Source organism: Castor canadensis, chromosome X (assembly GCF_047511655.1).
Source record: "Castor canadensis chromosome X, mCasCan1.hap1v2, whole genome shotgun sequence".
In the NCBI taxonomy this organism is placed as follows: domain Eukaryota; kingdom Metazoa; phylum Chordata; class Mammalia; order Rodentia; family Castoridae; genus Castor; species Castor canadensis.
Genome location: NC_133405.1, coordinates 1,067,715 through 1,083,932, shown reverse-complemented (window position 1 = coordinate 1,083,932; position 16,218 = coordinate 1,067,715). Strand labels below are relative to the sequence as shown.

General features: G+C 49.2%; 1 protein-coding gene across 2 annotated transcripts; it reads right to left on the bottom strand.

The window, feature by feature from the left end:
• Positions 1-1,214: 1,214 nt before the first annotated feature.
• Fam3a (FAM3 metabolism regulating signaling molecule A) lies at positions 1,215-10,205 on the bottom strand. Of its 2 annotated transcripts, XM_020172195.2 has the most exons (9): positions 9,698-10,205; positions 7,906-8,019; positions 7,351-7,374; positions 4,059-4,182; positions 3,882-3,940; positions 3,371-3,421; positions 2,957-3,041; positions 2,749-2,875; positions 1,215-1,952 (listed from the first exon to the last, which is right to left on the bottom strand). In XM_020172195.2, the coding sequence occupies exons 1-9, from the start codon at positions 9,708-9,710 to the stop codon at positions 1,857-1,859; spliced, it is 693 nt and encodes a 230-aa protein (XP_020027784.1). In that variant the 5' UTR covers positions 9,711-10,205; the 3' UTR covers positions 1,215-1,856. The 2 variants fall into 2 exon arrangements, with proteins under 2 accessions (XP_020027784.1, XP_073919933.1); XM_074063832.1 differs by lacking the exon at positions 9,698-10,205 and having other exon boundaries at positions 4,059-4,237; positions 7,906-8,011.
• Positions 10,206-16,218: the final 6,013 nt, after the last annotated feature.

Genomic DNA, 16,218 nt, shown 5'->3' with positions numbered 1-16,218 from the left:
TTCCATTGAGTAACCCTCCTAAGCTCAACAGGGCCTTTTTCTGTACAGCAGGGATAATGGCTGGACTTGCTAGTGTTGTGTGAACCACGTAAGGGTATAACAAAGTTGAGATTTGCCTTAACATATAGGAAACATGGTAGGGTGCAGAAGAGACAATACTGGTCACGTGTCAATCATCATGGAAGCAGGTGAAGGGTGCGCTGGAGTTCTATTATTCTCTCTACTCTTGGAAATTTTTGAAAATTTCCATAGTAAAAGATTTAAGAAATGAATGTCTTTGATACTATAATTGTGAATAGATGTCATTACACAATTTTGTCAAAACCCAAGAATGTACAATACCAAGAGTGAACCCTAATGTAAACTAATGTAGGTTCATTGACTATAGCAAACTGGAAGTTGATGGGCGGGGTTAGGCACTCTATAATTTTTGCTCATTTTTCTGTGAACCTAAAATGGCTCCAAAAAAAGGAAGTCTCCTGAAAAAAGGAGTAGACAGATGTAACAGGCAAGTGCTCCATTACTGAGCCACACTCCCAGCCCTAGGACTTTTTTTTGTGGTGCTGGGGATGGAATCCACTGTAAAGAGTTTAGCACAGACTCAAGGCTGGGTGTTGTCTGCTATCATTTCATATATACAAAATAAGCAAGCTGAATCCTTGTTTCTCTGGGTACACCCGTTTCCACCATGGTGGCCTCTCCACCTGGGCACCCCATGCCTCTGACTCAACATCTACCTGCCACTGAAATACTTTCATTTTTTGAGGTTTCGTTTGCACTCAGCCCTTTCTCTGGGACTGGCGGCATTTAATGCCACTCCTAAGCTCATCACCCCTGACATGGCCACCTCAAATTACCATGATGCCCTTGACTCCTCCCACTTAGGAAGTCCAAACTGCCTTTTCTTTTTCTGAACTCAGACACTGCTTCTGCCTCCCTATATTTGATAGTCCAGCACCTGGGATGGTTTTAGTTCTTATGTCTCTCCTGGAGGGTGGAGCCATCTCTCCCAGTCAAGGCTATGGATGATGCCAGCTGGGGAGCTACTCTGCTTACCAACCTGAGTCACATCTGAGCCACAGCAGAGCCTGTTGATGGCAGTGGCCCTGAAGACAAAGGCTGTCTGCAGGGCCACTGCAGGGAATAGGTTGGCTGAGCCTCTGAGACTTGTCCCCTCCACACACATAGGACAACAGCACCCCTGACTCACTAAGGACAACATCTGGATGCATTTTATTCCATTGGGGGCCATCAATTTATTAAGAGGCCATCTAGAAGGTGGGCCCTCTGACAACTGCAGGCTGTTGCATGCTGCCACATGATTCCTTAGGAACTTTGATCAGGTGCCGACTACCTTGCCACCCAAGGTCAGCTCCTGCTGAGAGTGAGGCAGGAGGCAGTCAGGCTTGCAGAAGTGGCCATCAGATTTGGCTCACTGACAGGAATCACATTGGAAACAGGTTTGCCCTGCAGTACAATGAACGCCTCTAGAAGGGAGATGTTCTGGAAGAGGCCCCAGCCTGCCAGATGGTTGCTACGATGATGGGGGCAAGCACCCAGCACTCTTGCCACCGTGGGCTCTCAGGGATTGGAAGAAGGAGACATGAGGAGTGGAGGAGAATGGGGGTTGGGGGCTGACTGGAGGGCCAGTTTTAGGAAAACAAGGAGATGGGCTCCCGTGACAAAGTGCAATGGGCCAGCCCCGTGGCCCCCATCACCTTGAGGCCATCTGGTCACTGCCTTGGAGCCCGGATGTGTTGGGGCTGAGGAGCCTCCTTCCTGGGCATAGGGCAAGGCCTCCACCCTGCACTGGCGCCATGCCGCCTCCCTCAGCCTGGTCCTGGAGCTCAGCTGTGCTAGCCGGCTATGCTCCTTCGGGGGATACAGCCTTCCATCTCCAGCGCCTCCGGCCAGCCCTCGTACTTGTTGGTGTGCTTACTGTTCTTCACATGCTGCAGGGCAGGGGAGTGGGGCAGGAAGTCACAGTCTGGCCCCCAGGGATAGGTGACAGAAGCAGGCCGGGGCCCGGGCCTTCTGCCTCTTATGCTGTGCCAACACTTGAGTGCTCTCCAGACTCTCACCCCCTTCCTCTGCCCCAGGGAAAAATGGCAGTGACAGCACTGGCCCATCCCCTCATAGGTGGACTGGACTTTTATGGAGTGTAGGCACCGCAGAGGGGACTGAGAATGTGTGTCCCCAGCTGCAGGGAGCTGCAAGGGAGCTGCAGTAAGAGCAAGGCAGGGGTGGGACACTTCAGCTGGTTTTTCATCAGCCAAAACCTCCTGGAGATTTGTGTGTTGTGGAGAACAGGGCTTGGGGTCACCATGGCTTTTGCTGGGAGCCTCCCAAAGGTGAGGACGAGGCCAGGAGCTCTCCTTTCTCCCCCAGCCCTAAACAGGGTCTGGCAGCCAAGGAAGGTGGGAGAAGAGCACCATGAGGGTCAGGCACCCTGGATTTTGAGAGGACTGGGACAGGACTGAGCATTATTTAAGATGTTTGGGAAGAAGACTTCTTAGTTGTGAATCTTGCCAATGTGCAAACTTTACCACTTAAAGACCCTTTAGAATAAAATACATACAGAATAGGAAAGGTCAAAGTTACTGTCCCTCCCTCCGCAGACAGTAAGGGGGCCAGGGCTACCACTTATCAGCTCAGGGCCCTGCTGGGCAGAATTCAAGGGCAGGCTTACAGAAAGGGCAGCTAGGCTGCCAGGGCTGCGAGGCGGAGGTGCCGGGTTCTCTGCTGTACCTGCTCAAAGGGGCTCTTGTTCAGCACACCCTTGGCCCCCACAAACACCCAGCTGTCCCGGAAGGCTAGCTCCTTGGCATTCCTGCTGCCCAGTTCACTGAAAAGCTTCCTAGTCTCTTCATTCATCCTGCCACACAAGGAAGAAATGTGAGCTGTAAGCTGTCACTGTTTAGGTACAAGGCTGAGGCTGGCTTTGGCAGTCACTTACTTGGTGGCTGGGTCGTCATAGGATGCCACAAACACCAGGGTACCTTCGTGCAATGGCCGAATGAACTTCAAAAGATCGTTGACATCTGAGGGGGTAGGGCCCATGGAACTTGGAGCTTCAGGCCCCACTGAGTACCCCTTCCCCAGCAACCACTGTTCTCCAAATGAGGAAAAAACAAAGTAGGGATTGGGCCAGGGACACGCCCCATTGAGGACCACTATTGTGGCATGGACAAACTGGTAAAGAAGCCAGGGATGTCCTGTCACAAAACACAGTGTCTATACAGACATGGTGGTCTCTCCCTTCCCCTGCCTTTTGTGAACCCAGGGAAGTGTTTGACAAGCCTGAGTGCATGGACACAGGACAGGATTTCTGGGAAAACACGTCCAGCAGGAAGTAGTGGCTGCCGCTCACCTCCAGCCCACATATCGAAGGCCCGGGCCTCAATGAGCTCACCGCTGACCCCTGCATCAAGAGAAGGGGGAAGTCCTGCTGGGTAAGCTGCCAGGGCTTCCCTACCCTACTACTTTGGCCCCAAACCAGGCTCAGGACGCAGTGGGTGGGCAGGTAACAACTGGGTGCAGTCCTTCTGGAAGCTTTTCAACCCTCCCCTCTTATTCATCCCCTTATCCAGATAGCTGCGTCCCACTCAGAAGCATGGAGCCTCTGGCATTTGAGGCCCTCCAGGGGCTCCCACAAGGCACCCTTTACTGCTACTATGCTTTTGTGAATTGGGTTGCTTTGTAGAGCCTTCAGCTGGCACAGACCCTTTCCCAAGGCTCCTTGGAAGTTTCTGGAGGGGAGGGCCAGGGCAAACACCCAGAAGTTGCCTATGTTTGCAGAGGAAGTATGGAGAGGGGTCAGGTCAGAACATGGCTCCTGCTTTTGTGGCCTGAACTTTGACCTGGCAGCATGAGGTACTCACCATTCACCAGGGCAATGTTTAGCCCACGGCCCACATTGTCCTTGACGCTGCTCATAAGCCTAGTAGGGGGACAGAAAATTTCTGTGAATATCTACTCTGTTCTTCCTCACACAGCCCTCAGCCCTTGGCCCTAGAGCCTTCTCACTTCTCAGGCCCTGTGTCCCCCAAGGAGCTCACATCTTGTCCTCGAGGCAGATCTTGGGCCCGATGACGTTGGCGGCTCCACTGACCATGCGGAATGCCAGGTGCTCCTCAGGACATGGTTGGGGCAGGCCACACTTGTACTTCCTGGCCCGTGGTTCTGAGCAGGGACAGCAGTTGTGACCCATGGGCCTGGCCCTGGGGTCACCTGAGATCTGAGGGGAGGAGGTTGGTACTAGCCACAGGGTTGAATATGTGACCATAGAGCAGGGAACCAGTGTGTGTGGGGGAACATGGTTCAGGCCTAGTCTGGGTATACTTCCATGGACATCTTTTTTTTTTTTAAAGTTTTAGCAAAGACTGAGTACAACAGGATAAAGTATGGACAAAGTAGGGGGAGGGAAAGAGTGAAGAACATTTCCTGTTCCTTACACAGAAGATGCGAACAAAGACTCCAACACTCTTGTCTTGTTTACAAGGTGACAGGGACCCAAGAGAGAAGGCTTTTCTGCTACTGGTGGGAGAAGAGATAGGAGGTTGAGGGCTGGCCTGGAGCCCTTACAGAACCAGGATTGAAGCAAGGGTGGAGAAAGTCAGGGTGGGTCTGACTACATGGATGAGGCATACAGCCAGACCAAAGTAGAGGAATTGAGGCAAGTAAAGAGAGAATGGGATTCTGCTAGTCTCCTGATTTCTTCGGGGATCACCCTGAGTTAGGGTGGAAGGGCAGGTGGATGACTCTGTAACGGGTTGAATTGTGTATCCACAAAAGATATGTTGGAGTCCTAACTCCCACTACTTCAGAATGTGGCCTTGTTTGGAAATAGGGCCTTTGCAGACAAATTAGTTAAGATGAGGTCACACTGGAGTAGCTTGAGCCCTTATAAGGAGCGAAGAGACAAAGGCACACAGAAGGAGTCAGCAGTGTAACAGTGGAGGCAGAGATTAGAGTGATGCAGCTGCAAGCCAGTGTATACATGGGTTAGTACTAAGTCTGGGCGGGGCAGGGAAGGATTCTCCCCTAGATCTTCCAGAAGGAGCACAGTCCTGCTGACACCTTGACTTTAGACTTCTGGCTTCCAGAATTGTGAGAAAATAAATTTCTGTTGTTCAAGACACCCACTTTGTGCTGGATACTGGTGGCTCATGCCTGTAATCCTAACTACTCAGGAGGCAGAGATCAGGAGGATTGTGGTTGGAAGCCAGCTCAGGCAAATAGTTTGCGAGACCCTATCTCCAAAAAAACCCATCACAAGAAAGGGCTGGTGGAGTGGCTCAAGGTGTAGGGTGTAGACCTTGAATTCAAATCCCAGTAAAGCAAAAAAAAAAAAAAAAAAAAAAAAAAAAAAGACACCCACTTTGTGGTGCTTTGTTATGGCAAACTCAGGAAGTTTATATAGATGTTGGCATCAGGAATATTGGAGTGCTTATATAACAAATACCTAAAAAATGTAGAAATGAATTTGTACTTGGGTAATGTGTAGAGGCTGTAGAATTTTGAGGTGCAGGGTAGACAAAGCCTTGAAAAAACTGTTGGTAGAAATATGGATAGTAGCTGGTCATGGTAGTGCATGCCTGTGTTAAGGCAAGAGAATCAATCGTGAATCCAAGGCCAGCATGGACTACAAAGTGAGACCCTGCCTCAAAAAAAAGAAAACACATGGGGCCAGACGTGATGGTGCATGCCTATAATCCCAGCCAAACGAGAGACAGAGATAGGAGGACCATGGTCAGAGGCTGGCCCTAGCTGAAAGTGAGATTCTCTCTGAAAATAAACTAAAGTGAAAAGGGTTTGGTGTGGCTCAAGTGGAAGAGCACCTGCCTAGCAAGCAAACCCAGTACCACCAAACAAACAAACAAAAAGAAGCACAGATAGTAAAGACGATTCTGTTGAGGGCTCAGAAGGAAAAGAGCAATAGGAAATGCATCTGTTGTTTAGAGAGCACACGATCATCACAAACTTGCTAGCAGTATGAAAGCTAAAGGTGCTTTTGGTGCGGTCTCAGAAGGCAATGAGAAACATGTTACTGAACAACGGAGGAAAAGCCATTCTTGTTATAAAGTGCCGAAGAACTTGGCTGCCTTGTGTTCTCGTGTTTTGTGTAAGGAAGAACTTATAAATACTGAACTTAGGTATTTAGCTGAGATTTCCGAGCAGTGTTAAAGGCATGCCTGGTTTCTCCTTGCTGCTTATGGTAAAATATGAGAGCAGAGAGAAACTGAGAAAAGAACCGCTAAGCGTGAAGGAAGCAGAACATGAAGATTGGGAAATGTCAGCCTAATCACATTGCAAAATGAGAACATGTTCTCTAGAGAGCCCGCCAAGCATGTGCTGGCTAAGAACTTGCTGGAGGTGAGCTGTGTGACTGACATCCAATCTACCCTCTCAGGAGAAGCCTGGCTCCAGATGGGGTTATCCAGGCAGGACTCTCTTGTCTTACAGTTTGGACCCTGATGAATTGCACATAGTGAATTGCAGGTTTCCTTTTTTTTAACTCTTTTTTTTTCGTGTTTGCAAAACAGGTGCTCTACCACTTAAGCCACACCTCCCCCAGTCCTGAACTGCAGTTTTTGTTAGAAGTTTATACCATCAGAAACACTGTCACACCAGGTACCAGTGGCTCGTACCTGTAATCCTAGCTACTCGGGAAGCAGAAATCAGGAGGATCATGGTTCAAAGCCAGCCCAGGCAAACAGTTCTTGAGACCCTATCTTTAAAAAAAAAAAAAGACCCATGACAAAACAGGGCTGGCGGAGTGGCTCAAGTGGTAGAGTGCCTACCTAGCAAGTGTGAGGCCCTGAGTTCAAGCCCCAGTGATGCCAAAAAAAAAGGAAACTGTCAGCCTATACTGAAAGGGACAGAGATGAGACAAAAGGAAGGAAGGGTGGTTCTGAGGACAGATCCAGAGATGTACAGGCAAGAGAGGGCACAAGCCAAGAGGGTGAGAATATCTCCTGTTCCAGAGGGTGGGGTCACCCTAGTGGGCCCAGAAAGCAGAGCATCAGGTCCCACAGAATTCTTTTCAGGCTTTGAACCTAATGGAATTTTGCCCTGCTGGGTTTTGGACTTGCTTGGGATCACAGACTCCCTTTTTCTTCCCAATTTCTTTTGAAATGGGAATGTTTATCCTGTGTCTGTCTCATCACTGCATTCTGACAGCAGGTAGTTCATTTGCTAGGTTTGTAGACAAGCAGCCTGTGATAGCTAGCTTGGTGAGGCATGGGTAGAGAACAGAAATCCTGAAGGACTGGAGGTAGGCAGGGGTGATACCGAGGCATTATGTGGGGCAGGCACAGGGGAGGAGCAGGGAAGGGACAGGGGGCTTACCTGCAGTCACTGAACTCTCTGGGCCTGTGGGTACAGAGTTGTTACTGTTAGCATGCAGGCCTCTGGGGTTTGCAGCACAGCAGTCACGCTCAGGGGCTAGGGGCTAAGCCAGACTGCCCTTGGCATGCTCCCTGCTCAAGTCTACATGATGTTCAGATCAAAACTGTTCCAGGAAAAGGGTAAATTGGAGTTCTGACCTATGACCAGTCACAAGGTATAGAGGTCCCTCCCTATCTCAGAGCCTGGCAGAAAGCCTGCAGGGATCAATCAGGGTATCACTCCCAGCATTCAGTGGAAGCCTTCCCACCCCTATTGACTTCCACTGGGCACAGGATTGTAATCAGGGGGTCTTGCTTTCCCAGCTAGAGCACCTGGTTGGTAGGGAGAAGGCTGCGCTTGGTGCCAGGAGATAAGCTGAGGGCAGCCAGAGGTAGCATGCTAGGAAGGGGATGGAAAACTCAAGCCGCCCCCACCCCACCCTGGGCATCAGCCCCCAGGCCCTGGAGGCCACCCTGGGTACCTCTGCAGCCAGGCAAGGGAGGGCCCCACACTTACTGGTGAAGAGTTGCTGGATTCGAGGAAAGCCACCACCAGGCCCACCCAGGAGGATGGTGACTAAGATCCAGGTGAGACCCACAGTGATGACTAGGGCCACGATGCGGAAGGGGCCTGGAGGCAGGACAGACATGGGGCAGGCCCACCTTAGGCAACAGTGAATGAACTCTAGAATGATCCCAGGGCCCCTCGTGACCAGCTCTCCCCTTCCATTAGGGAAGAAGTGACGGGAGGACTAAAGAGGGAGACTCAAACTCCCTGGTAGGTGGAAGGAGGAAACTGAGTTCAAGCCCTAAGGCTGTTCTATTTGGTTCTCCCTAGCAGGTTTGGAGGGGACTTCTAGAATTCACTGCTCCAGAAGGGCTTCCTAGCACCCTCCTCAACTCCTTCTTCCGAGACAACCAATAGAGCTGTGTTCTGCCCATCTGCCCGTCCTTTCTCCTGTCCAATGGAGGGTTCTTATGCCTTTGGAAGACCAGTTCCTCCACTTGCTGCAAGCCAGGTCTTGAGTTCCCCTCCCTTCTCAGATTTCTTGTAGTAAGGATCCTTCTTTCTGTTTCACTCTTTCTTCTGTATTGTCAACATCTCCCAGCTTAAGAAAGCAAAGAGGAGCTGGGTGCTGGTTGGTCACAACTATAATCCTAGCCACCCAGGAGGCAGAGATCAGGACTGCAGTTCGAAGCCATCCCTGGGCAAATAGTTCACAAAGCCCAAAGCCCTATCTCAAAAAAACCCTTCACAAAAAAGGGCTGGTGGAGTGGTTCAAGGTGTAGGCCCTGAGTTCAAACTCCAGTACTGCAAAAAGCAAACAAACACTCAAAAAACCCACATCCCCATTCTCTCTCCTCTCACTTTCCTCTTCCCTATCAAACTCTTACTGGGGTTTGAACTCAGGACCTCAGGCTTGTTAGGCAGGCACTCTACCACTTGAGCCACTCTGCCAGCCCCTCATCAAACTCTTTAAAAGTCAACTACACTCACCCTTTCCATCATCTTATGTCCTACTCTTTCCCCAACCTGCTCCAATCTGGTCTTGCCCCCACCACTCCAAGCCAATAGCTTGTGGCCAAAGGACACCCATGATCTTCATGGTGTCATGTCCCTGGTCACCTATGGGCTCCGCTATGCATTGACCTCTCAGTGGGCTGTCACTTTCCTGACTGGACCCCCCTACTTCTCCTCGGTCAATTGTGTTCCTCTACCTTTCCCTTAAAGTTAGACCCTCCCAGGCTTCTGTCCCAGGCTGCCTTCTTGTCTCTACGTACACCCTCCTTATAGGTGACTTAATTAGGTACCATGTAGCAATGAAACCTTATTTTCTGGCTCCAGCCCTGACGTATCTTTAGCCCACACCCTGGCAGCCAGTTCCTCACTGCCCAGTTCCACTTGGATGTACCTCAGCTGGTTGGTTTGTACTCCCATTCTCAAGCTGTACTCTCCATCTCACCCCAGTCATTCCCCCAACAAGGCATCTTCATCGTAAATATCCAGCTGACACCAGAGAAGTCATCCGGTTCATGTGGAACCCCCCTTGGCTCCCATGTCAGTTCCCGTGTAACCATGCCTCTCCAGCTCCACTCCTGCTGCTGTCCACCCAGCCGCCATGCTCCCTGGAGCCTCTCAGTTTAGGAAGAAGTCCTCACAGGTGAAAGGTTTTGCCCAAGGTCACAGAATGAGTGTTTGTGTGCACAGTCCTCCATTTTCAAAACCAAGCCCAGTGGCCACCCCGGTCCCTCCTGACAGACGTCGGAACACCTGGGCCTCCCTCCCGTTCGCTGTGGAAGCCACCCACCTGCCAACCTCATGTCCACTTCTCCCGCTGGGTTGGGACCGCCGGCAGGTGCACTGTTTGGGGACCGTGCGCTGTGTGTGTAAGGGACAAAGCAGAAGAGCAAGCCTGTGCTGGACCCCTGCTGGGGGGTGGGCGCGATCGGTGCTACGACTGTTCCTGGCCAGGCCAGGTTCCTCGGGAACGCCAGGAGACGTCCTGCCTGGCCAGGAGGGGCCTCCGGAACCTGTCCGCTCACGATCGGGCTTACAGAAGCCTCCGGCACTAGGGCGTAGAAGTGGTTCTCACGCACCCTCCCGGCCACTCCTGTGGGAGGCCCCAGGCTCAAGCCGTTGCTCTCGAGACTGGTGACAGCTACCGGGCTCGCCGGGGCCTCGGTCAGGGGGACTCCGTGTCGGGCTGGCGGCCCAGCTCTGCCCGGCGAGGTAAGACAAGGGAGTTAGCGTAGAGCAGCCTGGCAGGCCCAACAATGGCGGCCCGGGGAGGGGCCACAGCCCGCTGGCACCGCCTCGCCATCCGCCTTGCGGCTAGGAGGCCACGCCCTGCTCAGGCCCCACCTCCATCCTTCGCGCTAGCCACCGGGTGGGAGGGGCCTGGCCAGGCCCCGCCCACCCCACCCCGCGGGCTCGCGCTCGGCCGCCAGGCTACTAACTGGGAGGAGGAGCCGACATCAACCCCGCCCTGTAAGTCTCGCCTTGGACTAGCTCCTGGCTTGAGGTCAGATATCTGAGGCCTTGGGAAGAGGATGGATCTGGGAACATGATTAGAAATTTTCTAAAGTTAGCATTTGTGCCTTTTAGGAACAAGGAATGTCCACAAGCCCGTAACAACAGAATCCGACAGACCTAAGTCAACTAGCGTGAACCTAGTTGGCTGCTTTTCCTTCCAGAGTGTGTTCTGTCCAGAAACTCGTTCCTTCGGTTTCATGCATCACTCAGTGAAAGGCAGTATCTGAAACACTGTTGCGACACACTTAAAAGCTTTCGCGTGTTCCTGCCTGAGCTCTGTGCCTCAAGTGCACACAACCATCTGCAGCGATGGCTGCAGCAGGGCAGAACCAGAACGACATCCCTGTCCTTTGATCCCATAACCCCACTCGCATGAAACCCCCTTGGCCCCTTGGGGAATAATCCAAAACACAGAGAAAGTTTATAGAGCCCGGCGTGGTAGAGCTCTGGCTGGAATACCGTGCTTTCTGTAATGGCATGCCTCATATGTCCCTCATACACACTTCTCCCTAACATGATCAAGAGAATCTGAGCAGCTTTCTGCTGTACATGGGTTTGTACTTCGGTTTTATCAATTAATTTGGTGGCCTCTCATGCATTTCTAGTTCCAAACCATTGGCACCATGCCCTCCTCATTGGGGTTCACTAGCAGAAGCTCCCCCAATCACACACTTGGCATCTGTCCCCCGCATCTGCCAGACTGGTAGTTCTTGTTATTTTGTATTTTTCTTTTGGGATGCTGGGGATCAAACCCAGAGACTGGTAGTTCTTACACCCTCCTCAGATTAGGCAGGGAAAGGTTGATTTAATGAGTTCCCCTGATGAGCCAGAGGCACCTCCCCCTTCCCCAGGGTCACCAAAAGAGTGATAGACTAAGAGCTTGGGCTTCAGTTCCAGATCTGTGCCTCCTGGGATAATCCCTTATTTTCTCTGGGACTGGTGTGTGTGTGTGTGTGTGTGTGTGTGTGTGTGTGTGTTGCGTGTGGTGTGTGCTGGGGACTGAAACAGGGCCTGAAGCACGCTAAGCACATGCATTACCACTGACCCACACTCCACACTTGGATTTTCTTTTTAAATTAATTATGCAAAATAATGGGTTTCTACATGACACACACACACACACACACACACACACACACATTTTTGCTGTATTGAACTCAGGAGCTACACCTTGAGCCACTCCACAAGTCCTTTTTTTTTTGTGATGGGTTTTTCGATATAGGGTCATGCAAACTATTTGCGGGGCTGGCTTACAGCTGTAATACCCCTGATCTCTGCCTCCGGAGTAACTAGGATTGCAAGCGTGAGCCACTGGCGCCCAACTTCCTTTAGCAATTCTTGTACCTTAGGTTTGCTGCTGCTGAGTTTCAAGCTTTTGTATGTCTGAAGTCACCTTTGTTTCCCTTCCTATTTATTTGTTTGTTGTCCTGGAGATGAAACCCAGGGTCTTCAGGCATGCTAAGCAAGCAGTATACCATAAACTATACATACAGCACAACTACATTTTCTAAAATGTAAATTTTTGACTGGATGTGATGGTGTAGGCCTATAATCCCAGCACTTAGGAGGGAGGCTGAGGCAGGAGGATCTGGAGTTTTAGAACCTGTCTCAAATCCCACCCTGCCCTCCTTGCAAAATAACCCAAAATTTCTACTTTGGGAAAATTTTACATTTTCAGAAAAGCTGCTGGGACAGTGCAGAAAGTCCCCATATGCCCTTTATCCAGGTCCCCCAAATCTCACCTCACCGTGGTTCATCAGTTAAGAAATTGACATTGGTAAATACCGTTAACTGGACTACAGAATTGATTTGGATTTCACTCCTTTGCAGCTGATATCCTTTTTTGCTTTGGGATCCTCGGGGACACCGCAATGCAGGCAGTCATCATGTCTCCTCAGTCTTAACGTCTGTGACTGTTTCTCAGGCCACCTTGTTTTCCACAACCCCAAGAGCACTGGAGGGTACTTATGAGGTATTTGTAGATTCTCCCTCTATTTGGTTTCATAGCTTCCTTTCTACCTTAAACTGATTTACTGAGATATAATTTGCATACTATGAAATTCACCCATTAAATGCATATATAAAATCCAATAGGTTTTAATAAATTTATATAGTAGTGCAACTACTACATTAATTTGATTTCAGAACATTTCTATCATCCCGTTCAGTCGTTCCTTACTCTTTCTTCTCAGGCAAACACTGATCTGCCTTCAAATAAGATGGAAGTCATAAGCTGGACACTGGTGGCTCATGCCTATAATCCTAGCTTCTCAGGAGGCACAGATCAGGGGGATCATACTTTGAAGTGAGCCCTGGGCAAGTAGTTCATGAGATCCTATCTTGAAAAAACCCATCACAAATAAAGGTTGGTGGAGTGGCTCAAGTGGTAGAGCAGTTCCCTAGCAAGTGTGAGGCCCTGTGTTCAAACCCCAGTAAAGGAAAAAGATGGGCTTCCCATAAACAGGACCCTGTGACAGGTGGGCTTCCATGATTGGCTTTCTTCACTTAGTGTCACTTTTTGTGGCTCATCCACATCACAGCATTATCAGTAGCTCATTCCTTTTCTTGCTGTGTGGTAGGCCATCAGATGGACAGGCGGCATTTTGTTAGCTGTTCACCAGTGACGAACTTTTGGGATGGGTCCAGCTTTCTCCTAGTATGAGTACTGATGCTCTAATATTTAGTGCAAGTCTTACTATGAATGTATATTTCCCTTTCTTGTGGGTAGCTACATAGGAGTGGAATTACTGGTCCCCTGGTAACTATGTTTACGCACTTAACTGTCTTTTATTTTTTTATAGTACTAGGGATTGAACTCAGGGTCTCAGGCATGCTAGACTAGTGCTCTACCACGTGAGCTACATTCCCAGCCTAGAACTCTGTTTGACCTTTTGAGGAACTGCCAGGCTGCTTTCCACAGTGGCTGCACCATTTTATAATCCTGCCAGCAAAGTATGAGGGTTCTAATTTCTCTGCATCCTCTTCAGCACTAGTTATTGTCTGTCTTTCTAATTGTGGCCATCCTAGTGCACGTGAAGTGGAATTTCACTGTGGTTTTTAAAAACAGAACAAAAGAACATCTTGCATATTTATTTAGAAGACCATTTTGTTTTATGCACAAATTGTTACACTGAAATGAAAAATGCTGGAGGTGTACAGCTCAGTGGTAGACTCCTTGCCTAGCACTCTTCAGGTCCTAGGTTCAATCCCCAGCAGCAACCACACACACACACAGTATGCCATAAAAATGTATTCAAACAACCAAGAGTCATTAAAGAAAAACTGCTAATTTTCCTTTTCTTTTGTTTTTGGTGGTACTGAGAGTTGAACTCAGGGCCTCATGCTTGCTAGACATGCACTGTACTACTTCTGCCATACCCCCAGCCCTTTTTGTGATGGGTATTTTGAGATAGGGTCTGGTTTTATGCCCAGGCTGGTCTGGACCTCCATCTTTCCCAAGTAGCTTGGATGACAGACACAAGCCACCACACCCAGCAACTGGTTGAGATGGGGTCTCAATAACTTTTTGCCTGGGCTGGCCTTGAACTGTGATCCTCCTGATCTCAGTCTCCCAAATATGTAGGATTACAGGTTTAAGTCAGTTGAGGCTGACTTTTTTTTTTTGGTGTGGGGGTTGAACTCAGGGCCTCATGTTAAGCAGGTGTTCTACCACTCGAGCCACACCAAGCCCCTTTTTCCTCTCTTTGTTTCCTTTTTTTTTCTTCAGTACATGGTCTCACTATGTAGCTTGAACTAGCCTGGAAGCTGCTATATGGCTTCAAACTCTGGATCCTCCTGCCTCAGCCTCCCAAGTGCTAGGATTACAGGTGGTATATACCACCATTCCCAGCTATTTTATTTTTATTTATTTATTCTGGTAGTACTAAGGTTTGAACTCAGGGCCTTGCACTTGGTAGGCAGGTGCTCTACCCCTTGAGGTATGTCTCTAGCCCACTAGTTGGTTTATAATTTCCTCTTTATTTAGTGTTCATCAAAGTCTCCAGATTAATGCTCAGGGGTAGTGCGATGTAGACTATTCACTCTCAGACTTAATACCATCTCATTGTAATATGGTGCCCTAATAAAATTCCACCATCCTGGCCTGGTCTACTTCTGCCTGACAATGAAATTAGTCCATCTAAGGGTTAAAGGAAGGAAGCCCCTTATCGCTGGGATGAATATGACCCCTTCCTCAGAGAAAGTCATGAATAATCCCCCACTCACTGACAAAAACCCTCCCCCTTCCTTTCAAAGGGACTCATCCTTTAGCAGGAGGGGATTCTGATCTGTGAGTTGTTTCTCCAGCTTCTTCTTATCTGGCCAAAGAACAAAGCTTTTCTTAACTGCATTATCAGCTCTCAGTTTTGTTTGGGGTTCATGATTCTAAGAGGGAGAAAAAGTCCAGATTGGGTTAGAAATTGGTAACACATATATAAAATTCATTCTTTCTGGGTGTGGTGACAGTACGTCTATAATCCCAGCACTTGACTGAGGCTGGAGGATTTCAAATTCAAGGCCAACTTGGGCTACATAGGAAGATCCTGCCTCAAAAGATAAAACAAATTGTATTCAAGTGTACAATTCACTGGTTATTAGTGTATCCATGGTGTTATACAACCATCACCACTGTCTAGTTCCAAGTATTTCCATATCCTGCAAAATATACCCCAGACCCATTAGCAGCAGTCAGTACCCATTCCTCCCTTGGTGTCTCTATTCCTATTGTGGACACTTTGTATAAAAGGACTCACACATGATGTGGCCTTTTGTGTCTGGCTTCTTCCACTTGCCATGTTTTCAAGGTTCATACATGTCACCTGTATCAGTAGTTTCTTATTATTTCTAATTAGTTTTACTCACTCAGCCATTTCTGCATGCTAGGCAAGTGCTCTACCACTGAACTACATCCCTAGCCCTCCATTTACACACCCCCTTTTTTTTTGTTGGCACTGGGGCTTGAACTCAGGGCCTTACACTTACTAGGCAGATGCTTTATGAATGGCTGGGACATGTGGCTCTCCTGTCCCTGCTTCAGTGTAGGAACTGAGAGCTGAGGTGCTAGTTTTTTTCTTTTTTGTGGTACTGGGGCTTGAACTCAGGGCCTTCACTTTGAGCCACTCCACCAGCCCTTTTTGTGATGAGTATTTTTGAGATAGGGTCTTGTGAACTATTTGCCCGGACTGGTTTTGAACCATGATCCTCCTGATCTTTGCCTCCTGAATAGCTAGGATTACAAGTTGTAATTGCTATTTAATGAGGTGCCAGTTTTTTCACCCCGCCTAGTCCTTCATGCCTCTGCCCAAGTTTTATGATCTAGAGATGAAGTGACATTGAGTGACCTAAATGGTCCCTCACCTCATTCTTTTTTTTTCTCGAGTTATTTTTTAGATAGGGTCTCAAGATTTTTGCCTAGAGCCAGCCTCGAACCTGGGTACTCTGCAATCTGTCTCCTAAGTAGCTGGGATTACAGGTATGAATCACTGCTCCTGGCTCCCTCATTCTCCTTTCCAATGTAGTCACCAAGATTTGTGCTTTCAGTTGACTTAGCTCTTCTGGCCCTGATGCAGACAACCCACCATGAAGTAATAGTTGATGGTCCTCAATTGGGCCCCTCATATCTTCATTTGGTATCTGTGGCCAGAGCTGATGTAACAGTTGGCTGTCCTCACCTTTACTCTGTCTTTGTCCTTTATATACACCCAGAGGTAAAGTGACAGTTGGGTGTCCTTACTAGAGCCCTCCTGCCTCTGTTCCAGTATAGGCACACAGAGCAGGATCAGATTGGAAGGTCATCCC